Source organism: Pogonomyrmex barbatus, unplaced genomic scaffold, assembly GCF_055798465.1.
Source record: "Pogonomyrmex barbatus isolate J1 unplaced genomic scaffold, ASM5579846v1 scaffold3, whole genome shotgun sequence".
NCBI classification, from domain to species: Eukaryota; Metazoa; Arthropoda; class Insecta; order Hymenoptera; family Formicidae; genus Pogonomyrmex; species Pogonomyrmex barbatus.
The window spans coordinates 1,596,435-1,622,722 of NW_028297127.1; the positions used below are offsets into that span (position 1 = coordinate 1,596,435).

Here is a 26,288-nt window from a genome sequence, read left to right on the forward strand (position 1 = left end):
GCCGTGTGGCGATGCCGTCGGGGTCCGACAGGTAGTCCCGCTGGTCCATCCGTGTCCTTCGATGCGCTGGTGGCGCGACCCCGAGTGTATCGAATCGAGGATCTTCGCAGATTTTCGGAGAGCTTCGTTCACCCACGAACGGGCTCCCGCGGGTTCTCCCGGGCTCTCGGCACCGCCGCTCAGTGTATTGCGTGGCAGCCTGGACCGCGGGCGGCCTACAACCCTCCACCGACGACGGCGCATGGAACGCGTCGACGCGGGGTGCCTGCGTGCCTTCGAGAACGCACACACGAGAACGCGCTCGCTCGCGCGCCCTTCCGCGTGTTTTGGAACGCACACACGACATCTGCGTCAGCAGCAGTAGCAGCAACAGCAGTAGCAGCAGCAGCAGCAGCAGCAGCAGCAGCAGCAGCAGCAGCAGCAGCAGCAGCAGCAGCAGCAGCAGCAGTGCGCGCGGCACATGGTCCTCCCGTATCCCAACCAGCGTCCCCGATGTCGCGCGAGGTCGTCTCTCCGCTCGGGGTGGCCCGATCAGTAGCACGAGCGTGGCACGAGCGCGACGGCACGATGCGGCGCAGTCTACGTGTGCGGGGAAGGGGTTGTCATGATCAGGGGCCTTGAGGGTCTACGCGCGCCTCGTCGTTTATATTAGCCGACCGCGGACTGTTCCGGAAGAGCGTCGTCGCGAGGCATGACGTCCGAAAGCGATACTGGCACCAGAGAGGATTCAATGTCACGACAATCGGCACGTGTGACGTTGTCCTCAATGAAGTCGTAGCAGAGTGTGTTAACGACATCGGTGTGCCATCGCCGATCGACGACGATTGGAATTATCGATCGATCGAGCGGCCACGACGAGCCGAGGTCGAACCGCGTGAAACTGCGTTTTCCACAAAGTGGGTCGATCCCACGACAGGCTTACTCTCACCGTGGGGGAGGAGAGCCATACCATTTCGTCGTGGATGAGATCCGCGGGAGATTTGCGGCAGGCCGAGCGCGCGCGCGCGCGCGCGCGTGTGCACGCGCGTGTATTCGTACACGCGTGTCCATGATGCATAGCGCAGCTAACCACTACGACACAACGCGGTTCTTTGCTCTCAATAGCTAAAAGTGGGTGATACACAGTATTTGTGGCAAAAAGCGGACTCGGGACTGCGGGAAAAAGGAGAGGGTGGAAAAAGGAGTGACAGAGAAGAGAAACAAAGAGAGAAGGAGAGAAAGACGGAGAGAGAAATTGCTTGTGAGAGAAGTAGAAGGGAGAGAGAGAAAGAGAGAGAGAGAGAGAGAGAGAGAGAGGCAGACAGAGAGGAGCTGGAGAGAGTAATGATCGTGACGACGGTCGTGCGGACAAATGAACACCTCGGCACAGCGTTTGGGATATTCCAAGTAAGTAGCAATGCGCAACGCCGAGTTGTATTATGCTGCGGAAATGTTCGCTTTGATATATACACGTAGTTTTAAGTACCGTTATTACGGAGAACGAAATTAGTTTCTCCGTGGGCGCGCAAATGGCGAATAAAGAAAAATAAGACTGCCCAAGGGGCGCGAGGATTCGAGGCTCGACCTCGACGAGTCTTTTCAACCGAAATCAAAAATAGAGAGATCGATACGTCTCGTCTATCTAGCATATCAAATACGCCGGAGGAAAGTTGGCAGGGGAAAACTTTCAAGGAGAAATTTTCCGAACGAGATTTTTAACTGAACCGTCACTATGACTACCACTTATGATGCACGGTTCTTTCTTCCTTTTATTCTTCTTCCCTTCTCCCCTTTCTTCTTCTATTTTTCTTTTTTCTTTTTTCTTTTTTTTTTTTTTTAGCACTATCGCTTTACGCTCGGGAAATTTTATCGCCAGTCATTTTTCAAGCCTGGACCATCGATGAGGATCACGGAGGCTGGTAATGGATGCATGCGTACCGCCTAAGCCAGCGCATTTGGTGCGAAATCCAACACGCGGTTGGCATCGAATCGACCTATCGCGTATACAACGCGGATCGCTTAACGATAGCTTTCACGCCAAAACTTTCGGAAAACATTTGAACCAATCGCAACAACAAAAACAGAAAAAAAATACAACTCCCCCCCTCCCCCCCGTGACACGACGTACATTACAGTCGATTAATTACTGGAAGAGCTGAATCTGTCTTTTTTTTTTTTATTCGATAAGTTAAACCATCGTTGGTATTTAATTGTTCGACGCGCACCAATTGTCCCGTATAATTTGAAAAAAAGTTTTTCTATTTTACTTTGAGATTGCGTTTGACGGCGACGTCGGCGGCGCTGTCGATATGGTTGAAGGGTATGACCTCGAGATTCGCCCGACCTATTTTTCAGGATTTTCCAAAGCGACCACTTCTGCCATTATAAAAAATATCGAGCATTCATTTTTTTCAGGTTTTTAATTTTAATCGTACATCGGCGAGGCATTTTTTTAACTTTTACCTTCTTTCCTTTCCTCCCTCGATAATTCCACACGAAAATTACGTAATATACCTCGACTTCTTAATTCTCACATTCTTTTAAATACCTTCATTTAACCAGTTGAATCAGTTCTTTCTCGGCTCGCATTCTTCCATTCCGATCGTTAATTAAAGCCAGATGGAACCATTCCGGAAAGATCGGGGTCGATCAATCTTCGCAGATCATACCGCGCCGCGCGCGCAATACTGCGAGATGGATTACATCCGACTCAAAATTTGTAGAACTTCTTCGAGCCAGGTTGTATACCAATGTATAACATTAGCATTTATATGGGCGCGCCGACAAGATTCCGCGCGCGCGAGTGGCTCGGAAGCGAAATCCGAACGGAGCGGGAACGAACCGGGGATGGAAGAGAGAGGTGTCGCGAGCAGAAGTGAAAAGGGGGTAAAAGGACGGGGACTAGGGCGAATACTACGGGAGGGCTGTGGGGGACGATTCAACATATTTTTCAGCGTCATTCCCGGAATCAACATTGTCGTCAACACCGTCGCCGTCGCGCCTCGCCGACACGAGGCGTATCGGGGGACTTAAAACGCGGGGGAGCGATGCCGACATTTTTCAAGGCACGTACCAAAAGGTTGCATGAAAATTTGATTCCGCTCGGTATATCATCGACTTATCATCGCAAACGCGGAGTAACAAATTCCCCGCACGAAAAACCTTTATGGAAATTTTTTTATACGAGAGTCTCCCCCCCCCCTCTCTCTCCCCCTCCCCTCCGCGAGCGAAGGGGACTTTAATTTCACCAAAGATACATCGTCCGCGTCCAGGGAGGAGACGATATACAGCATTTATATTAGCATTTATATAAGAGTAGAGTAACTACACTCTACTTCCGCCGGCCTCTCTACGTGCTCGGAGCAAAAAAGAGCCTAGGAAAAAATCCACCGCCGTGAGATAAGTGCTCCTCCTCCTTCCCTTACGGCTTGCGCGATCCGTGCCGCGAAGCGTTTCGTGCCGACTCGGAAAATTAAACAAACTAAAGTTACAGTTACATATTCTTAACGCCCCGCCCCCCCTCCCCCCCTCCCGACCGGGGGATGCATAAAGTTGGAAATATTTTACATAAGACGCCGCGCCGGCTTTATACAAATGCGAAATTAGGCTTTATACAAATGCGAATATTTATTCAAGTAACGGCGGGGCAATAACTCCATGGATACTACCCCAACCCTTGGTCCAACTTGGGGAGTGGAAACAAAGGTTAGTCCGTGAATAGAGCGGCGAGCTAGGATGTGAAAGGGGGCGCGCGCTCGGGGAGTGAGGAGAGGAACGCGTGAGTTGCAGGGAGATGTAAAGGGTCGGGGAAACGCGAGTTACAAATAGCAGAGCACACAATTAAGTAGCCGCCAGACCGTGACCAGAGTTCTCTCCCGAGAAAGAGATTATCGGCTAATTATCAGTTAGCCAAAAAGCGTTTGTAAAATTACAGCCGCATCGGCTTTACCCTTTAAGTTATTCTCCCCGGGGGATAATAGGGAGGGAGGTCGGTCGACTAGTCTGGCGCGCAAGAGGTGAACAAGAGAGAACGGAACGGAGCGGGAGCTCCGTACACGGGCGTGTTTTAGGCGCGATAAGTTGCGCCCTGGTACGGTGCATTATATTAACGATGCGCGCACATAGAGACGGCGGTTAGCTCCGTTTCATCCACCCTCTCGCGTGTAAGTGGTGACGAGATCCAGACACGAGTTGCAGAAAGGCGGGTTGGTTCACCACCGCCGCGAGGCGTACGGTGTTACTTTATTGCTCGCGTCAAAGGCAATCTGCCCTCTTACCACCCTCTTCCTCCCTCTGCTCAACTCCCCCTCCCCCCGGTTTCCCTAACGCGGTACTTTGACGATCGCGAACACGTCACGCGAGCGTTTGTAGCGTATGCAGCGCCGCAAATGCATTTTCGCGGGTTTCGCGCGTCGATAGCGAAATTGCTGACACGCTCGTAAAGCGTCGGTTTCCGCGAGGCGCCTCTTCTCCCCTCCGTTGTTCCGCGTATTCTTTTCCATCTGATCGGACACGACGGGGATCAACGATGTCGTTGCTCCCCGGGGAAACATCAGCCGCGGATCCGGCCAATGTCGTAGCATTCGTAAAAGGCTCTATAAGGAAATAAAAAGTTTTGAACGTTTCGTTGCTAAGGGGAGGGCAAGCGGTAGGATTTCCAGCGCATATTTCATCTTCAGAAAGCATATTTTATCAGAGACGACCGTAAGTTATTCGAAAGTTCGTCCGGCAAGTTTTATCCTTCGAGAATAAATCGCAAAAGACAAATCCGTGTCCCCCTCCCTCTCCTCTCTCTCTCTCTCTCTCTCGCGTGATTCGGCGCGCGTAAGAAGATTCCCGACAATTATAAAAGTTGCGAAAGAGGAAAGATGTGCGCGAGATGAAAAATTATCCTCCGCGGTCGACGAACTTCCGAAAAACTGAGAAAAAAATCTCTGTACCTTGCCTTTTCGGTTTTCTAGATGCAGATACGAAACACGGAAGAAGGGTGGAACTCTATTTCCGCAATCAATTAAAAGCGTCAATGAGACGTTCCTGAGATGATATCGGAGCGTTCTCTCCTACAATCTCTTCTCCGGAATTCTCCCGGTACCCTCCTCCCTGAGATCCACTACCGTGCTCGAATTATCGGCTCGGAACTCGTCCCTTTTCTTTCCCATTTTCTCCGACAGGATTATCAGGAGCGCGCACGCGAGCGAGCGACAGCCAGAGCGAGAGCCAGAGTGAGAGAGCGAGAGAGAGAGAGAGAGAGAGAGAGAGAGAGAGAGAGAGAGAGAAAGAGAGTGGAAGAGGAGAACCTCCGAAACAAGTATAGCTATCGCGCATTCGCCCTCCCTCCCTCCCTCCCTCCCTCCCCCCCTCTCCTCTCTCCTTGTCGCCCGTTTAATTTACTTCGTCGACTTCCGGCCGATGGCGGCGCAGCCGATATCCCCGGTCGCCTATCAGTCCTTTAAATCAAATAACATAATTTCGCTAAGGCCACCGTCAGTAAGAGGACCGATCCCTTTTCCTCGGGCCTGGGCCGAAATCCCGCGGCCGAATTTATGGTGACTCCGTGGCCACAACGCTCGCAGCCCGCGTCTACACACGTGTCCTACACACGTGTGCAAGGGTAAACCAACACTCGCGCCTACGTGAAATAAAGTAACACCCCTGGCACGCTGGCTGGAAACGGCTGTGCTGCGACCTGCGACCTGTAGTCGCGATAAATTTCCCTCGGCTTTAACGGTGCTGCACGCTACTACCGCGGAAACGACATTTTCAATCCTTTATTTACAAGTAACAGAAAAACGACGAAACAAACAAAAAGACAGTGATAACTCAACCTACGATACACGTTGAACGGTAAAGGATTTCGGGTGACAGTGTCGCACGTAACATAACAAGGTGGTGTAGGAAACTTAGCTCTATTTATTTACAGGGTTACCATTACAGAGGTAACAAAAGCCTTTTAAAGCGAACCAGTAAATTCATAATTAAATTACGTAATGGATCGCCGACTCCGATATAAAATAATATCGTCAATCTTTTATAAACAATGAAAAATTTAATATTGGAAATGATATAAATCTGGTTTGTTCGTTCGTTCGGCGAAAAGGAAATTTTGATTTTACATGACAATAATATTGATATTAAAACTTTATTTCTTCGTTTATTGTGATATGCGATGCGCGGCTCTCAAAATCGTTGTAAAAATTCAAATCTTGTCTGCAAAAATAGATGCGATACATGCGATACTCTCGGAAAATGTTTCGTGGCAACGAAAGCGAAGTTGTAACAGATTCATAATTAAATTACGAAATGGATTGCATTTCGCAGGGACAGAATGACACTGCCAATCTTTTATGAGGAAGAAACAATCCGAAAATGCGCAATGACAATGGCTCGGTATCGTATGTTAAATAAATAAATGATTTTAACTCCGACCGAACAATGACGATATATTGATACGTTAATTACTCATCGCAAGCGTAATTATCGTGTGCACACACACACATACACACACATATATATATATATATATATATATATATATATATATATATATAAATTCGTTTGGGAAAACAAACATTTTGTTTACAGAACTAGATCGGTTCTATTGTTCAATACATCGACTTTTCGAGGAGGAAAGAAAAAACATAAATGCGGATAAATGCGAACCACCACCAGATCCGTAATTAATTTTAAATACCGGACATCGAACCGACGAATGACACTTGGGAGTCTAGCGAAAGGAAATACAAAATCCGAAAAATAACAATACGGCATATTTGCGTTGAACGAACGCAAATTTTAATCCGACAACGAAGGGAAAATTAATGCAAAAATCATATTTCTTTGCGACCGTCGTTAATTAAAACACTGTTAATTACGCCACAAAAATTTGAATTTTACATTCAATGCGGTATGTCGTATAATATACGATACTTTGCAAAAAAATCCCGAGGATGAGTGCGAAAGCGGGGTTTTAACAGGCTTGTAATGAAAAGCCGAAGTGGATTACGGATCCACTCCCCTGACATAGCCCATCTCCAATCTTTTTATAAGCTCCAGAAGGTTTAAAATTGAGATGAGTACAATCGCGGGCGTTTGCGTTCGACAAAGGGGGAATTTTGCTCCGATGTGGAAATCACTTTTTTTTTCCCATCCCGGTATCGCTTTTACAATTCTATAAAATTTATCTGACGTGAAAGTTCAAATCTTGATTGGTAAAAGAATCTCTCTCGGTGCGATATGCAATATACTCGGGCTTTCGGGGGAGGGGGGGGGGGGAAAAAGCCGCCGAAGGGAAAGCAAATTTGTAACGGCCTCGTAATTAAATTACGAAATGAATTGCCGGCCATCCTTTCGGTCGAACGGCGTTACGGCCGTTTTGCGCTCCGAGCTCTCTCCGCTCATCTCTTCCTCGTTGTTGGAGCTTTTACATTCGCGTTACATTCGCGAGACCCGTGTGATATCCGGAGGGCATGAGCGCGGGGTCGGGGGATGAGGGCGCGAGCGCGAGAGAAGATCTCCATTATATTATCCTCGATAACCGCGCAGACACCGCGGTGTAACCGGTGTTACCGTTTACCCAATTTTTAGGATTAAACCGAAGCGGGCCGAATTGGGAATTGCCATTAGAGTCGATTCTTTTCAAAAACCGCAGAGATGGAACATCGCAGAGTTTGGCTACGGCACCTCGTTTAGCGCGAACTATCGAGATCGTTTCTCCCAGTTGTTCCGCGTCCCCGGTACGATCTAGGTGGTGGGTATCGGCCAAGTACCGCAATAAAGGGAATTTGCGGGTGTGCCGGGCATTAACGATAGAGAGGCTGCCCGACGCCACTGTTGAAAATCGTGGGGATAGTCGCCATCGCCACCGTGGTGGCGGTCGCCCGTGACGTCGCGGCCGTTTCCACGACTGTTACGCGGCGGTGGCCGCAGAATCTGGCGATGCCGGCTGGGAGGATGGCGGCTATAATTTCGTAAGTTAAGGGTCCCGAGGATCGAGAGTTGGGATCGTGCCGGGCACGACAACTTCGGGGTGCGATGCACCGCGCCGCGCCGCTCCGCGCCGAGGCCAGGCGAGGAGGACACTTTCGGCGGGTAAACTTCGCTCGTATATTACGCGAACTCCGCGGTAATTGATTTTGCACAATCGCGTTAAACTGAAAGTGGGTTTCAGGCACCGGCGCCACCGCCGCGCGATATCCTCCCGGCAACCGTGGTGGATGGCTGCAACGTTGCGCTCATCACTACTTGTCTCTTTTTCGCCAAATCCAGATGATATCCGAACTTTTTCCGATAATTATCGCCGCGTCGTTTCTCCTCGCGCTAACTGCGACGCTACGTTGCGCGTTGATACTGTCATCGCGTTACTACGATGATAGTTAATACGGGGGGGGTGAGTACTACCGGCGAGTAACGGCAAACCCGAGTTCGGCACTCTGTAAATTACTTTTGGCGTAACGGATATCTGCCGCGTGTCGGCTTTTCGTTTAATTTACAGTGCCCCCAAGTTCATAATTACGAGCATTAATCTTTCATCGCCAATATCGCGCTTTTTTCAGGCCCGCTCTCTCGGCGTAGGGCTAACAAAGGGGGCGCAAAATGGGCGCAAGTTTTGCCCTCGGTCGATGTCTCTCGCTCTTTATTCTTTATACCCGACGCGAGATAACGCGAGCCAGTGATCGATAATTACCGTCGTTAGCGACACGATGACACTTGGCTGGTTATTTCCATAAAAAATATAAAGACCGAGATAGAAAAGCTACACTCGGAACACTCGTCGGCAGTAAATTAACCTGTGTGTACGGCGTACATCTTTATTCATTATATTTGACTAGCCATAAAATATAATTTATCGCTTCGCCCTTTCAAAGCCGAGTCGCGGACTCGGCCGAGAATTGACCTGGAATTTCATTACGGATTCGATCTGCATACGACTATTCGTCGTATAATTTTAATTAAAGTTATTTCAAGCGCATTTATTAAGACACATAAATGTATTATGAGATTTATATTTTGTATTATACGATACTTCCCCATCCTCTCGATTTTTACGAGGAACGGGGCTATTTATTTTATCGTAAGTTTCCCTTAGAGGAGGCATTCCTCGATCGATCGAAGCACTTTAGCATTTTGATTTTTCCGCCTTTTGTGCGGATCCTGTTCAAAGAAGTGACAGCATTGAGAATCGATACGACGTCTCGTTTGTAGTCCTTAACGCATCTGGCTCTTTGCTTCTCGCGTTTATAAAAGGAAGAAATAATAACAAAATGAAAGAAATACAAGGAAAGTAGCGGAGAAGAAAGTAGACAAGTAATCTCTCCACATTTATTTCAATTCGCAAACTGATTCAAGAGACTTCGATCGACCAAAGGCGAAGAGAGTATTTTTCCCAGAGGGATACTTTTGCTTCGAGTGTAAGGAACAAAGTTAATTTCGACACACACACACACACACACACACACACACACACACGCGCGCGCGCGCGCTATCGAACTTGAAAAGTTCATCACGGCTTCACAGTTTACAGGTCACAGTTTACGGAAAAGTTTTGTGGATCTTTGTAAAAGGCGTTAAATTAAACAAATTTTAGATTCTACTTATTAGAGACTCCGAGATGACAGAAGTCACAAAAAAAGATACTTCAAACTGCTGTCGGTCGATACAGAGGTGTACTAATTTTATATTTTGGCCGCCGAAGAATATCCGTGCGCCGAGATGCGATGTGCTTAGTTTGGCAAGCAGGTCAAGACTGCAGCGATGCGCGAATATCTTTCACAAATAAATCGACTGCATTTCCGGCATTTTAGAGCCGAATTGCTGTTCACACACAATTTACAGCGCTCCATTTCCCAGCTCGCGGGCCGTGATCGCATCGTGCAATCAGCACGCGCGTTCCGTGCGCTCCGCTTTCGAATTCTTGAACGACTGTTTAGGATAGATTCGCAAAAGAACAAGCATCCCCCACGTTCTCGGAATGCCCGGGGGGCAATTCGCGTAATGAAGGAATACAAAAAGATTCTGGGGAAACGTCTGCTTAACGATACGACCGTAGGTTTTTCCCTCGTCAGGAGCCTGCAATGCTCGCACGCCTCCCTGTATCGCGAGTTCGGTATCGAAAGTTTGAGAAACATCGAAAGGATAAAATTCCTCCCGCCAGCGAGATTCGATTGAATTCCCGGTCACCGTTCGCCGTAAATACAATATAGACGGTAAATTCGGATATAACGAAAATCAGCTATGACAAATTTAATTTTAAGGTTCGACGGAGAGGTTCGCGTTGTAAAGTGATTTCGCCGTAGTTACTCGAGCGGTTACTCCCGGAGCGAGAGAGCGGTTCTTTCGAAACTATCGCGGGGAGGGGGGGGGGGGGCTTCGGCGAGAATCGAAGGAAATGGGCATGGGGAAAGAGCAGGAGGAGGAGAGGGACGAGGTGGAGACGGCAAGCCTTTATCATCGACCCGTTCCGGACGTCCTCGTCCCCGTCATCCCTCGTGCCGTCGCCGCCACCACCGCGTGGCGAGCACTTACGGAGATGAGTGGCCGTGTAAGAAACACGATAAAACCGTGGGAGGCGACGTACAAATTTCTCCACCGTGCGAATTATGGGATTCGGAAGGAAGGAAGGATACGTTCTGTCACGTTTCACCCTCGCCACTCTCGCTCGCGCGCGCGCGCGCACACATATACGCACACACGCGCACGGGCGCGTGTACGTGTACACGAAACTGGCACAGACGCATACGTGCGAGGAGCCCGTGATGGGTAACCTGGGCACGGGTCGTGAGCGTCCATATTTAATAAAGCAACGCGTCCTCACCCGCCAACCACATACTTTTCCGCCACCGAGTAATGCCCTTTTCCATCTAATACGAAACGCTTCTACGTGTTTCCACCGGTGCGACCTCGCGCGCACGCTTTCGGCTTTTACTCTATACCTCATCCGTCCACTCTGCCTTCACTTTCGCACGTTTTCAGACCGGATTAAAAGCGAATCACGGCGCTTCCCGGCATCCCGGAATCTGCGATCATCCTGCGGAATCTTCTAAATCTGCCATTTTGCAGAGGAGAATCTCGTTAGGTTAATTACCGTGCTCTTAACCGTTCGTTACCGTTTTTGTGGAGGAGCCAATCATCAATTAAAGCGGAAAAGTTTTCCGGGAAGAATTGTTTTTAGCTTATCGTTAATTTCACGAATCTCGCGAGAAACGAACGGAAATTGTTAATACTCGTAATTAGCGATTTCTTCACAAAAGTTCCAGTCGCGGCGAATAAGTCAACGTGGCGTATCGCAAGGTAATGCGATAGTAAAATATTATTCCGTAGCGAGAAAAAAAGATGTGCAAAATTTTTAAGAGAGAAATTTCACCGGGCGGAAAGGCAAATGGAAAAATTTGTTTCCCCTTCATAAAAGGCAATTTATACAATTCGTATGTGTTTTCGCACAGTAAGCATATTTCTCCGGTATGTATCTCTCACGCGGCCGGAAATATATGTTATGTTTATCGTACCAACGTAACGTTCGCTGCTCCCTTTCTCGCGCTTTAACCCTCGTTCCGCCCTCGTTTCGCCCTCGTCTTGAAGCGCCTTCGTGGCGCACGGTACAGCCGGGATTACCACGAAACTCGGCGAAACGTCTCCAACTCTCATCGAATAAATAGCAGGGAGAAATCCGGTCGACTCTCGACCCCGGGAATGTCTCGTATTCTCTCGAAAAGTCAGTGGATCGCGACGCCGACGTCGTTTTCATTTTTCGAGAGAGAGAGAAAGAGAGCCGCGCGGCCGGACGCGCGGATAAACAATGAACGTTGTAGTCGCTTTGACGAATTCGTGGTGGTGCGCGACCGGTCCGCGATTCGCGCCGGTACCAAACATGCGAGCGTATTTTGCGTGAACTCACCCCCTTTGTTCTCCGGTGGTCCGCGTCGCGGCCGCTCCGCTCCGCAGAAGTCCGCTCGGCGTATCCGCGGGCGTAGAGTTGCGCACTCTAAACATATGCATGCGCGAAAGAGCAAAGGCAAATAAACATCGGCGAAAAGCAAATTATAACGTATAACGGCGAGAGATACGCGTACGCGTATCATAAGGTCGCGCTATCCGCTGTCGGCTATGCCGTGTATATGTATAAATGTGTCAAGGGCTACGCTCGGCTACATCGAAACTACTATATGGAAATTCGCTCGATTTTGTGACGTTTTCGAGATTAAAGAGGATCTCCCCCGGATATCGCGCTTAGCGCTCGCACTGTTCGCGCACAAAACGCACGTACACCTAAGGTAATATTATAGTAACACGTTAAAAGGTCATCAAATTTAACATTGGGATTACTACAACGATCTGTTTTTCTTCAATTTCCGGCACGTTTGCGCGGCGCAGCGTAAATCTATTCATCCGCTGAGCCTATTCGCCCACATCCGGGGCCGCGGCGGGGATTTAGAAGCGCGGGCACAAGCCGAGAGTTCACAATTATCCGGATCCGTTGTTATAAATGTTTAGAAAACATACTGAAAATCTGCGGTAGCTATTACTCTCCGTTATAATAGAGAAAGCGCACGGGTATAACTTTGGCCGGTCCGCTAATCAGAAAATCCGATCGTACCCAAGCGGCTTTCCTTGTCGCACTTAAATCGGTGAATAATTTAAATACCTTTCTTGCGCGCATATATATATATATATATATATATATATATATATATATTATCGACGTGGTAATTACGTTTTTGCCCGATTCCGTCCTACCCTTGTTTCTTGCATACAAAACTTTATCCACATTACATTTATTCAACGATAATTGAAACCGCTCGTTCGTTCTCGCGCACATTATGCTATTACAGCGGAAATGATCGTTTTACGTCAAAAAAAAAAAAAAAAGAAAAAAAAAAAAAAAAAAAAAAAAAAAAAAGAAAGAAAACAACAACAAATCTAAATAATTTCTGAAGAAATTAAATACATTTCACTGAAATAATTTTTAATTATATTATCCACATTTCTCTAAAGTGAAAAATTTTGTACAAATCCTTTTTATAATTTTATCTCGAAATTTAAACATGAGTAGTAATCCTGGATGCAAATCACACTTCTAATTGTAGAATTTATATTATGAATTGATTTAATTTATAACTTTAATTATTATTAAAATTATAAATTAAACTTATTCTATTTTTTTTAAATTAAAATATCCTTTAAAAATTTCCCCTTTAAGAGAATAGTTCCTCTTTAAGCTAATCGGAGTTCGAGGACGCAGAAGCCACCATGATTGATGCGGAATTAAATTGGCATTTGTTTTCACGAAAAAAAATTATTCCCCGTCGATAGTTTTCGCACGAGGTGAGATGAAACGTCATTTCGTCGATTGGATCTATTTTAATTGGTTTTATCGATAATTAAATACACGTGATGATGGCTCGATGAGGATTGTTTCGACAGCTTGGAAGTCAATTGGCGTAACCATGTAACGGGATTAACGCAATCGTTTTTATTTATTGCCACTTCTGATTTATTTATTCCTCCCCCCCCCCCGCCCTTCCTCTGCTCCTCCGATAATTTACTGGATTATAATAAGCGGTATTAATCAGTTTGAAGCTCCATTCTACGAACGAAAGCTGCGCTTTCTAGAAATTGATAGGGCATCCTTCGTAATCCGATACGCCAAATGCGTTTATACTCGATCAAAAGCCAGACATAGCGCACGGCAATATACATAACTACTCGATCAACGTCCCGTTTACGAGCCTAACTGAAATTATTAGCGCACGATAATCGGCAATTTCGATCGATGGAAACTCTATAGACGGTTCACTTCAACTGGGGCTAATTACCCAACCGATCGTAAATACAATATCTCGTTTCACATATAAAGCGTGAATCACAGTCGTAAAAATATGGCTGATATATATATATATATATATATATATATATATATCAGAGGGCACAATACCATTGTATGTCGATATAAGAGAGGAAAGGTATTCGCATTGTCAGACGTGGCCAATAAATGGCAGGGCTTTGTCATTCTTGGTATTGTGTGCCAAGCTCGCGAAAAAGTTTTACGCGCGACAGGTGTTTCGCGACGTGTATTTCCGCGCGCGGGCCATTTTACATAAAATGGTTTTCTTATCTTGATGCATGGTTATTTTGCATAAACGGCGGGAAGATTTATGCAAGGATCCGAGGTGATGCGCGGAAATGCATCAACCCCCGACTGGGGAGGAGGGGGGGTCTGTACATATTTACAAAGCTGCATCCAAATTACGGCGTCAAAGGATTCCGTAAAATCACTCACTTCCGTCCATTCTGAATAATTAAACTTTGAGATTTGAGAGCGGCGGCGGATCGAGCAGCGGCCGGGATTTTGAAACGTGCCGTTTAAAGGCAAACATAAATCTCTCATTATTTCAACGGTATTACTTTCAGCGAACGAGATCGTAGTAGATGGTAGTTTATGATTCCTAATTAAAGTGTACCGCTTAAATGAATCAGGTGTATTGCATATTGCACCAAGTCTACCCCTCGCCCTATACACTTTGCACAATTTTCCATCAGCTACTCGAACTAATTAAAACGAGGAGCGAAGCAACGTCGGGAAAAGATAAACTCCGTCTCGGGCTCTTTCGGAACGATACACATAAAAACGTCATTTTGCCACAAAGTTATATTCCTCCGTGATGTCGCGAAACGCACGGGCGGGAGGAGGGGGGGGGGGAAGGAAGAAAAATACAGCGCATTATATACATCGCTGAGCACCAAACTTCACGAATAAGTGGAGCACGGATAAAAGCAAAGTTAGTAAGTGTATAATTAACAACTCCGTTAAGAGAGTTCAAACTCGAGAGTATTCAAGAAGTGGAAGGATAGCGAGAGGATGTGGGTAACATCAGTGGGACCAAGAGAGCGTGAGAGCCCTCTTACGAGAATGAATTTAAATACAGGCGATAAAACGCGCGATCAAAGTTAAAGTGACATAAACTAACGATCATTATACATTTCAATAGAAAGTTTTACATATTTCACAATATATTTCTTCTAAGAAACGTAATTAGTATTTAGTCATTCGCACGGAGTTTCTGTTTTAAACCAAAAGTTTTCCCATTAATCGTATTATTTAAATTTTCATTTAATCTCTTCACAGAAATATACTTATAAAGGATTATTCTGTATTTATTATTATTATTATTATTGTTGTTGTTATTATAAATAAATTACGTACAGCGATATGTGTTGCAAAACAAAAAATTTATGATCGATCATGTAGAAGTGAACTAAAACTTCGTTATGAAAGCCTCGCATAGTTCATAGCCGGAGGCCACAATGAGCAAAAAATAATAATTTCGCGAAGTTTGCTTATTACGTTGGAATTGGAAAATGGTTGTCAGAGCCCGATCAGTGCAGTTCGGAATTAATTACTTCGATTAGAGGGTGCCTGCCATCGCGAGAGCGTTTCTTGCGGCGGGCTCTCGTCCCCCCCCCCCTCCTTCCCCGGGGGAGGAAAGCCACGACACGACCTTATCTATCCCGAAAGGTCCAACGTTCGATCCATTGACTCGTCGAGACCCTAATACGACGCACGGAATTGACGTCGGCCGATAGGTCGCCCGTGTCCTAGAATCGGGCTCTGATCGACATCCCGGTACCGGTATGTACATCCACCCGAGACTACAGACTATCCGTTAGTAGACGGCACGTACGCAAACGGCAGGCACGTTGTCGGCGAGACGACGCTTTAAATCGGTCGCATTCGTTGTCGACGTTACCGTTCCGCAATTCCTCCTGCTGTTTCTAATCGAACCCCACCGTACCGAGCTCCCTCGCTTGAAGGGCGTTTTCACGATTTTCACGTACGTTCGCATTTCGAATTGAAAATTAAAAAGTGGAATTTTCGAAAGAGAATTAACAAAGACGATAATTTCGAAAATATAATTTTCAAAAAATTAAATCAAAATAGTAATTTCAAGAGGAATAAAATCTCTATTATTTTTTAATATACCGAACGAGCAAACTCGCTCCTTATAGCCCTGTCTTTATTTCGTTGCTAAATTCGTGATCCATCCAATTTTCAGCTCTATTCGTTCGATCAACAAAGACCACGTCGAATGTCGGCGCGAGAAGGAGCAGGAGAATCGATCATATTTTACGGTAAATGCGCGATGCGAGCATTCGCGAGTCTGAAGTCACTTTGCCACCTCTCTCCCAAGAGGGAGCGATACCCCGCGACGCGGCCGCGATCGATCAGAATTAAAATTCGCGTCCGGTTCCGTTTTTCTTCTGCCAATTATCCGCCCCTAATGCTTCTCGCCCTCCGAGTAATTGGCGTTCTCTAATGTCCTTCGAGGTCAGTCACGTAACGCCCGACCCCATTTCTGTCGTTCCAGAGATGTGAGGAATGATCACGTGGATGATGGTCGGGCTGCTTCTGGCTGCGGAAACTTGCGGCAGAAACGTCCTCTCCGGAAACGGAAACGGAAACGGAAAGGAGGAGACGAAGCGGCGGGAGGGCCTGAAGGGCGTCAGCGCGGACGAGGAAGACATCTATCGTGGGTATCGGCGCTGGACCGTCGAAAAATGAACGGAAACGTTCGGTAGAAAATAGATAGAGAGCTGGGACGAAGAAGAGAAGTACGAGGGGGCAGAGATAGATAGATAGAGAGAGAGAGAGAGAGAGAGAGAGGAGAAAAAAGAGAGGGAGAGAGAGAGAAGGAAAAGAATCGAATACCGTGATTTACTCGGCTAACTCGAATTTATCCCAGCTCGCCGATCCTGCAATCGAACGCCACTAATCTCCGAACTATCGCTTATCCTTTCTACCAAACTCTCTCTTCGTACATGTACCGCACAACCCTTCCTGTCAATGACATCCCCCCCCTCCCCCTCACCTCCGTACTCGTTGTGTACAACGCGCGTGTTCGCTGAATCGCGAAAGCTCTTCCTCTATCGCTACACGGGTAGAGTGTCACCCCCGCCGCAACTTTGCATTAACGAATTTAGCTTTTGCCATAAGACGCATTGTTCCGGGATACCCGTTTCCGGCAAAGTCGTAGCAAAGTCCTTTTCTGGCGGATCCGAGGTCTGTTTAAACTTAGTGGCTTGGCTTGCTGTTAACTTTTCGACATCTAAGACGGCTAAACTCGTTTAATTCCCGAAATGTATGTTCCCCCTTTAATTTTCTTTCTCTCCCAAATAGAATTTCCGTATCTCGGCGGCACGACAGTGCAATTAAGAGTTAACGCCTGTGTCTTTAACCCGCCCCTCCCCCCTCTCTCCCCCTTCGCCCCCGTTCCAGTCCCGTCTCTCGCCTCGATTGTCCCAGTGACGCACTTACTCAGGCTCGGTGCTCTCTCTGTTGCAGGTCTAACGTGCTACACTTGCGTCAACGTCAGCGATAACCAGGTATCGACGACTCCATTAAACCCCTCCCTTAAGAGTCCCCATAATGACTCTGCCGTGCCCGGTCCGGCCACAATTTCATAGAACTCGAGATCGTTCCGCCATCGATTTCGGTTTATTCTAAACTCTCCCTTATTGCATTCCGCTTCTTCCCCTTCGCAGGTTAACGGTTTTATCTCCAATCCTCCCCCTTCCTCGCTCTTGGTCCTTTTTTCTCCGCGAAGAAATGCGCGACAGTTTACCATATCGCCCATTCATTTGCGAGCGCTTGTAGGAACATTGACTGAATTTTAAGATAATGAAATAATCTAATATAAGCCGGGTTTTTTGCACGTTGAAGAATTGTTTCCAGTTAAAAGGGGAGTATCGACGATGGTGGCTAAAACTGGAAATTATTTAGATGCAATAAAAATTCTATTTTACATATTTCACCTTCTGTGTTTACTCTTTCTATTTCTGCTAGCGTCGCGTAAATAAGTCTCGATTTTTTTGCCTCTTTGGCTTTCTCGTATGTATCGAGAAATACGTAGTGGTCGATATTGGCAATATAAGAACTCTGATTTTTATGGTGGAGACCTCGCGTAGCGAATGCTGCTATTTCTATTCTTGCAGATGTGCAACGAATGGGCGATAGATACACCATGTCCGGCGGGCGGCCGTGATTTTTGTCGATCGCTGCACATTTTGGATAGCCGGGGGAACAGTGTCTTGGTAAGCACACTTTTTTTTCCATTCTTATTCTGCTTGCGATTCGCTGTACAAGAACCAGCTCGCGCGCGTAACTTTATCTCTCTCCGATATACATAAATTTTGAATATATCGTCGAATAGTTTGCATATACATAAAGTATAAAAAAAAAATATCCTATACCCTTCTATAGGTGTTCTTCTTTTATGAGAAAAATGAAAGAGTAATATTTCCTTAACTCGTAACTCTTAATATTTTGTTTTAAAACTAAATACCTCTTTGAATTAAAAAATACAGAAAAAAATATTTCAAATAAAGTTGGACGGCGTTATCCACTTTTTTTTTTAAGCAAGAAAAATACTTGTTAAACTTGGAATTATTTATAGAATTCGACACATCATGCAAAAATGCTTTTTAATAATCCTTCCCACGTGTACTCTGTGTTATTCAAAATCCTAGCGAATATCTCTCGAAAAGTATCAATTGCGAGAGTCATCTTTTCAAAGATCCAATCGCGCTTTCAAAACGAAACAAGATCGCAATGAAAACATCACCGGGAGAGGAGGGGGGGGGAAAGGGAGACACGAACCGACAATAACAAATCGACTTTCGCGATCGAAGTAAATTTCATTACCGTTCCGCGGTAGTACAATGCACAAATGGTCAAATAAAATCAATTAAAGGTTATCGTATGTAGTTAATTGACTTAGATTAGGGAGATAATCAATTTTCGGCTATTAATGAATGAAGTTACGCGAACGGATTCGAGCCTGGACGTCGAGATGGATAGCCCTCTCGAGCTTAAGCGCTTCTCGAGTCCAGTCGATGTACCCGGCGGATGAACTTTGATGGAACTTTCCACGCTCCGACGCTTGACGTCGATAATGCGCGATAATCTAATGTCGCGCATTACCGGCGCTATAGAGCTAACTTTAACTTACTTCCAACTTTCCAATTAAAGATTATAAAAGCCGCGAAAATATAAACAAAAACTTTTTAGCGCCACGGCACTTTCTTTTTATCCGTGCTTAAAATTCATTCGGAAAATATTTGCGCGTTATTCTCGCGCCGTGATGTAGACCGCGCGCGAGCGACCATTGGTCGGCTGCCGACAAAGTCGAAAAATTTCCAATTTCCACAGAATCACTGTCTTTCGCGTTCACTCACGCGCTTCTTCTTGGCTTCCTTCGGTTCTAGGTAAGCAAGAGTTGCGCCAGCAGCAAGGAATGCGGGCCAGCGTCGGTCGGTTGCATTCCCGTGGACACGCAGCAGGTGCGAAATAGCGAATTTTGTCGTCCTACCCGGAGGGAGGTTTCTCGAATCATTCAAACGAGGCAAAATAACTAAAGACTATAGAAAAACGAAACTCAAAAAAAAAAAAAAAAAAAAAAAAGAGAGAGAGAGAAAAATAGACGCACATACACACACACACACACACACACACACACACACACACACACACACACACACACACAAAAGAGAAATGTCGACGGAGCCGGGTGAAATAAATTCGGTTATTTCGTTTCAGGTTTGCATAAGTTGCTGCGACCTGAGCTACTGCAATATCGAGTCGCCCACCAACGCTACCAATGCGATCTATTCCCGCAAACGGCGCGCCAAGTCGAAATCGAAGCGCAAACGACCCGGGAGAAATGGGATCGATGCGGCGACGCGACTCTACGGGTCCAGCTTGCTCTGGCTTCCCGCCTCGCTCTTCTATGCATATCATTGCTGAGGAAGCAGCAACACTGATAAACCGCGCACATACGCATACGCATACACACACACACACACACACACACACACACACACACACACACACACACGTACAGCGGAGCGGACAGCACGGAAATCGCTCGCGGAAATTTCGCACGCCGCGAAACGCTTCGGCGCGACTCGCTTCTTTTCTGTGACGATTCTCTTTCCGTAGGCGTCACGCTCGCCTAAATAATTGACGCCGCTAAATATCCAAATCCGACCAAGCTGTCCTACGACGGACTTTCTTCACGCGGTTGATATTTCGCATCGGGAAAGCTACCTCGCGTGCTCCAACTATATTCGCAATCGCCGAGCTAATCCCGGCGACGATTATCGTCCAATTATTTGAAAAGAAAACAATCTCCGCCGCCCCTCTATTTTTCGTACCTCTCGTTTCGACACTTTCGCGTCGCCGTTAACTTTTAATGGAAATAGTAAATTTTTGACGTACGCTGATTGTTTACGTCGCTCGAACGCTTCTGCTACGAGCACGCCAGGAAAGCGAGGCGTGCTTATTTCGTTTTGGGAATAAAGCGTCCGTGAGGAATTGTTTGGGAGTAGTTCAAGGGGAGAGAGAGGGGGAAGGGGAGAGAGAGAGAGAAAGAGAGAGAGAGAGAGAGAGAGATTCGGAAGAACGAGATCCCGTAGAAAGAACGGTCGAAAAACTTGGCGCCATTCCGCGCTGTCCGAAACGTTATTAATCGGGGACTCTCCGAACTAATCGGGTCCCCCGTGATGGCAAAAGGAATTGTTTTCTCGTCGTAGTATCGGTAGTCGCTATGCCTCGAAGTAGAAGGAAACTAAAGGCACAAAGAGTACGGTCGAAGGAGAGACTCGAAGAAAATCGATAGATCCGAATTCGTTTCCGGCGAGAACCCGACGACAATCTAGACGACACTACGCAATAAAGTCGACTACTAATCACACTAACACGTAGTCTATCACGACGATCTATCTCGCGTACTCGCGACACTCTTTCTTTCAGAAAAATCAAAAGACAAAAAAAAAAAGAAACAAAAAAAAGCAGCCAAATAAACGTATCGTGTGATGAAAAGTAATTAATTTAGCGAGTATACTGATAAAGCACAGGCAATATACCAAGATACCGAAAAAATTTAATTAAATTGATTTCCCTCTTGACATCAAAATATTTGGAATGCATATATTTGATTTAATCCAGTGGAAAATTGAACGGATAAAATTACTTTATATCGCGTGTGACTGGCGATTAATATATCGAGCAGGAATGTTTGTTGCAATTAAGGGCATAATTAGTCAAAGTAACCGTTTAAAATTCGCTGCGTCGAAACTTTCGGCGCAAATTGTTCAGTGCTGCGGTAAATGCGTAACACCGCAGTTAGCGATGCACCAGAAGCGAATTCGAAATATCGACAAAAATTATTCACACATCTACAAAACTCGCCTACTACAGACTCTTTAACGCTATTATAATTATTAACAATTACATATATAAAAAAAAAAATATATATATATATATATATATTACGATATAGATACTATACATTGTTTCGGCATGATGTAAGAGAATACTGTTGGTAATGAAATAAAAAAAAAATTATACTTGTCACATTCCTCTTTTTAAATGCGCGACTGCTTTATTTAGATTCCCAGATAAATTTAAATAAATGCGAGAGACTTTTATTTTAGTCTTTCATTCTATTAATTTTGATTTACAGGTTTTGTGGCTTTGTAAAGCGGATTAAATTCTTGGGGGGTTGCGAAATATCCCAATTTCATCGAACAATACCAGCTCCCCAAATAATAAAATAAATTGAATAAATTGAATAAATTTACTCACCGAAAACGTAGCCCGTCGCAACAACTCCCACCATCAGCTCTTCCATCGGCGTTAATTTCTGCTTGAAGCGCTCTAGCCTCAAGTCCATCAAGTCATATGAATGCAAGTGGAAACCGCATTTAATTGCAATCACGCACACCAATGAATCCTTTTGTACACGACGTATCATCTTCGATATGTTCGAGGTTGGTGGCTGTAATGATATCCAGCATGTTAATTGTTATTTGACACACCCCGTCCTCTCCACACGCACCCATGTGTACACATATATATATATATATATATATATATATATATATATATATACATGATAGATAGATTTTATACATAATTACACAATTTACACGTAATTTATCTTATAAATAGCATACTAAAATATTTTTAAAGAGAAATAAAGAGAATTATGAAGGAAAATAAAGAAATAATTTTGGGCGTCAAAACGTATTTTGTCATTTATAAATGAAAAATTATGCATAAATTGTATTACATACAAAGTTAATTATCATATATTATTAATAAAAAATATCCGCTCATGATCAATACGGCAGACATTATACAAACATTACTCTCATTGACATCGTCGACCTCGACGCAACCCGGAATTGAACTATACCATTACGTGACCGAGAAAATGCGGTTAATTATGCGCGCGCCAATTAACACGCTGTAACGATCGCTCGCGTTATTGCACTATTGTTCATTTTGAGACTAATAACGTTTGGACAGTTTGATTTTGAATATCGATATGACTAAATTTCATAAATTTACTCGAATGTCGCGCACTAGCGGCTTATTAGTGTGACTCGCTTTAATTGATTCGCCACGACGGATCGGTCGGTTTATTCATTCGCTGTTGTCTACTGCGTCTCGTGAATTCTACAGGAAATCGCGAAATTCACTCGCTAATCAATGCATCACTTTCGATACCAACGCAAAATATATATTACATGCAAAAAGCACGCGCAAACATAAAAAAGTTTCACTACTTCTCGATAAAATCGCGCGAAATATAATAATGCAATATGTATGGATTATTCATGGTTTATGACCAATTTATTTATCAGAAAACGACCATCTTATTTAAAAACGACGATGGAAATAAATGAAAAGTTGATTTATATTATTTATTTATCTCGACAGATTTTCCATTAGACGCACTGTCTGCCAATATTACATGATTATGCATATTTTCATTTCTGATTTAAAATTAATTCAAATATAAAAAAACTAATGATAATTGCAATTATAAAATTAGTTATATAATTGTTAATTATATAACTATTAATATTTAATATTAATTTAAATTAATATTATAATTCCTAATGATTTCAAATATTTCAACTATCTCATACTATTAAATATAACAACTTTACAATTACAACACCTACTACAATTACAACTACAATGTTACTATATCTCTATGATTAAGTTCATTTCTAATCTGTGATGAAACAGTGATCGTGGCTGATAGAAAATATTATGGCCAGTGTCAATTACTGTCGCATATTTCAATTAATTCATGCATACAAGCATATAGGCATAATAACCACAACATTAATGGACTACCTATGCGGTATGTATATATTGACTACACTACACAATGTAAAGATTATTAATTAATTCATACATAAAATGTTCTAGATGTAACAGTTGTAAAATTAATTGCATGTTTATATATATATATATATAAAACATATATAAATTGATACTGAATAAGTAAAGTTATCAATTATTATCGCGTCTTTCAATTGACTCATGCATATAATATTATAGAAATAACAATTGCGACATTAATTTTTTTTGCATTACTTACCTACAAAAAAATACATATAAATATATAAACAATTAACGCAGAATATTGCAATCATCATTCATTACTGTCGTACATATCAATTGGATACATACATAATTTTATAAATGTAATAATAATATTATTCATTTTGCACTTCTAATCTATAGAATAACTAAATAATAATCGTAATCAACATAGATTATCGTAATTATTATTAATTTCATATGTCAAATTACGTATTTCAAATTAATTTATGTACAAATAATTTTATAAACCGCAATGTCAAGCGCACCTATTTCTTACTTTTAATCTACAAAACATTTAAACAATAATTGCTACCAATACAGATTATCGCGATTGTCATTAATTACTATTAATAGAAATCGATTAATTCCTGGATATGTAATTTTATAGATGTGACGACTATGCATTAATTGCAACTATTAAATGCCAGGTATTAACATTATATAATATTCATGTTCTCAATTATTACCACGTCTTTCAATTAATTCATACATGTAATGAAATGTGTAAAAGTAATACTGTTAACTGTAGCTACTTCGTATCCAATTAGGATAACTGAATAGCGATTATGGCCAATGTATAGTATTACAATCACTGCTAATTATTGCCATGTATTTCAATTAAAGCAAGCACATAATTATATAATGACAATACAACTATTTCGTGTTTCTAATTTATAAAACGATGATCGCGATCAACGTGGAATATTTCACTGCCATATATATTATACTGCCACAATTGTTATATATAAACATTGTCAATTATTACATGCATAAATATTAATTACTATACGAGTACATCAATATTAATTAACTCATGCGTAGTAAATAATTAGTGTAAATCTGAAAAATAATATTACGATTGCACAGAAATCACTTGACGCAAATTTACCGACTTTGAGTATATGGTGCACTATAATGGCTCAATACTTCATATTACGATCACAGAAGTGACGCCTGACGAAACTGTCGCGTTATGCTACACGATGCAATATATTGTTCACGAATAAAATAATATTTATCTGATATTTTTGTCAATATTGTCAATATGCTTATTTTTATGGATTTTTAATATTAGTCGCATAAAATTCATATAAAAAAGAAAAAAATTGCACATTTACACTACTAACGCAATGTACTATTCCACAGCAATCTTGCAACTATATTACAGCCACATTGCCGCAATATGTAACATTATTTATTGATTTAGATAGAACACAAAATCATAATAATATCAATATCAAGTAAAAGTCATTTTAAGAAAAATTGTAATGATGTCATTTGATATACTTTTCCTGATAAATTTGTGATTTTTTGATATTGCAGTAATTTTATGGTGACTTTTAAATTGTATCAATATAAATTATATGTATATAGTTTATACTCCTATATTACACATGGTAAATATGTGTCATAGGACTTGTCTAATATTCACTAATTATTTATTAATATATTTTACTCTTATACTACATTTAATATATATCTTTTTCTTATTATTGAGTTCATACTACTCTTATTATATTATAATCAGAAGTTGATAGATCAAGATAGCACAAACCTAAAATAAAAGACACTAGATTTAAAAGACATAAGATTTTTGAATCATTCCAATAAAATAATGATAAAATGATCGATTTCTTTGTGGCATCTCTGGTGATGACTGAAAGTAAATCCATAAGATTCTGAATTAAAATAAAATATTATTTTGTACAATCTCATTTAATTTTGTGTAATAATTAATTTAAAGACCTAATATTTCTGAGAAATATATTTATTTGATATTTGTTAAATCTTGTGATTAAATACTATCTAAAAACTTTCAATTTTATTGCGAATTATTATAAACTTTAAAAAAATGTTCTTTTGTATCTAAAAAAAAAAGAGCTCAGAAATTATGGATTCCATAAAAGTAAAATTCTGTGGAATCTTATGAATTTTTAGGTTGGAAACGGGGCAGACAGAATACATTTCATAATTTAGAGATTTAAAATAGAATTATTTTTTGGATTCTCTATCCTACCTGAATGGCCATCTCTGTTCGTTGTACTCGACAGGCTTTGCGAGCATTGCCGTGAATCATGCGATTTCGATCGCCCTTTGGTAGAAAAACAACATGTCGCGCGGTCGAAAATCAATCACGAACGGAAATCAAACGACGGATTTGCAATCGCAGTTAATTGATTCTATCATGTTGTAACAACGCTCGGTACGCAATATTTTCTATGTCAGAAATCACTATGAAACGTATTTTTGTTAAGTAAAAATCACGAATAACGCGACGATCTCACATTCACATCAATTCTTCTCGGCGCGAAACAACGTGAAGTATGCCGCGCATGCGCGAGTCGCTACCGATTCGCTCGGCGCGAAACGATGTTCGAAAATACGTAAACGCCTCCATCAATTAATAACGAAAGTAATTAGCAAACATTCGCCGACGTGTCTCGTACGCAGCGTAAAACGTCAGAGTTGAATTACAGTTCGTACAGCAGGATGAATTGCGGTATAAATTTAGGATGGAATTGTAATTCATAGTCGATTTGTACGCGAGAAATTTTAGCATATATCATAACCGACGTGCGATATGATAGACACTATGTTACCAGAAATTGCTACTACGCTTAAACTATGCCCCGAATTAGATAAAAACTTGATCAGTTTTTCTTAAAAAAAAAAAAAACAAAAAACAAACAAACAAGAGAGAAGAAAAGAGCGCATGCGCACATAATAGACGTTAATTTTTTTTATAACGTGTAAAAGATATCTTAATCAATTTCTTAGACCCTTCAATCGAAAATCAAATAACTAACTTCGTATGTAAGGGCACAGATGTCGCCACGAGATGCATCTGCTACGCGTG

At 43.0% G+C, this 26,288-nt stretch overlaps 1 protein-coding gene across 2 annotated transcripts; it reads left to right on the forward strand.

Annotated features, from left to right (window-relative positions):
* Nucleotides 1-21,382, forward strand: LOC105426305 (uncharacterized). 2 transcript variants are annotated; one of them, XM_011637463.2, is made up of 6 exons: nucleotides 8-1,386; nucleotides 16,338-16,499; nucleotides 17,312-17,352; nucleotides 17,962-18,060; nucleotides 19,234-19,308; nucleotides 19,565-21,382. In XM_011637463.2, the coding sequence occupies exons 2-6, from the start codon at nucleotides 16,349-16,351 to the stop codon at nucleotides 19,769-19,771; spliced, it is 573 nt and encodes a 190-aa protein (XP_011635765.2). In that variant the 5' UTR covers nucleotides 8-1,386; nucleotides 16,338-16,348; the 3' UTR covers nucleotides 19,772-21,382. The 2 variants fall into 2 exon arrangements, with proteins under 2 accessions (XP_088936418.1, XP_011635765.2); XM_089080292.1 differs by lacking the exon at nucleotides 19,234-19,308 and having other exon boundaries at nucleotides 1-1,386.
* The last annotated feature ends 4,906 nt before the right edge of the window (nucleotides 21,383-26,288 follow it).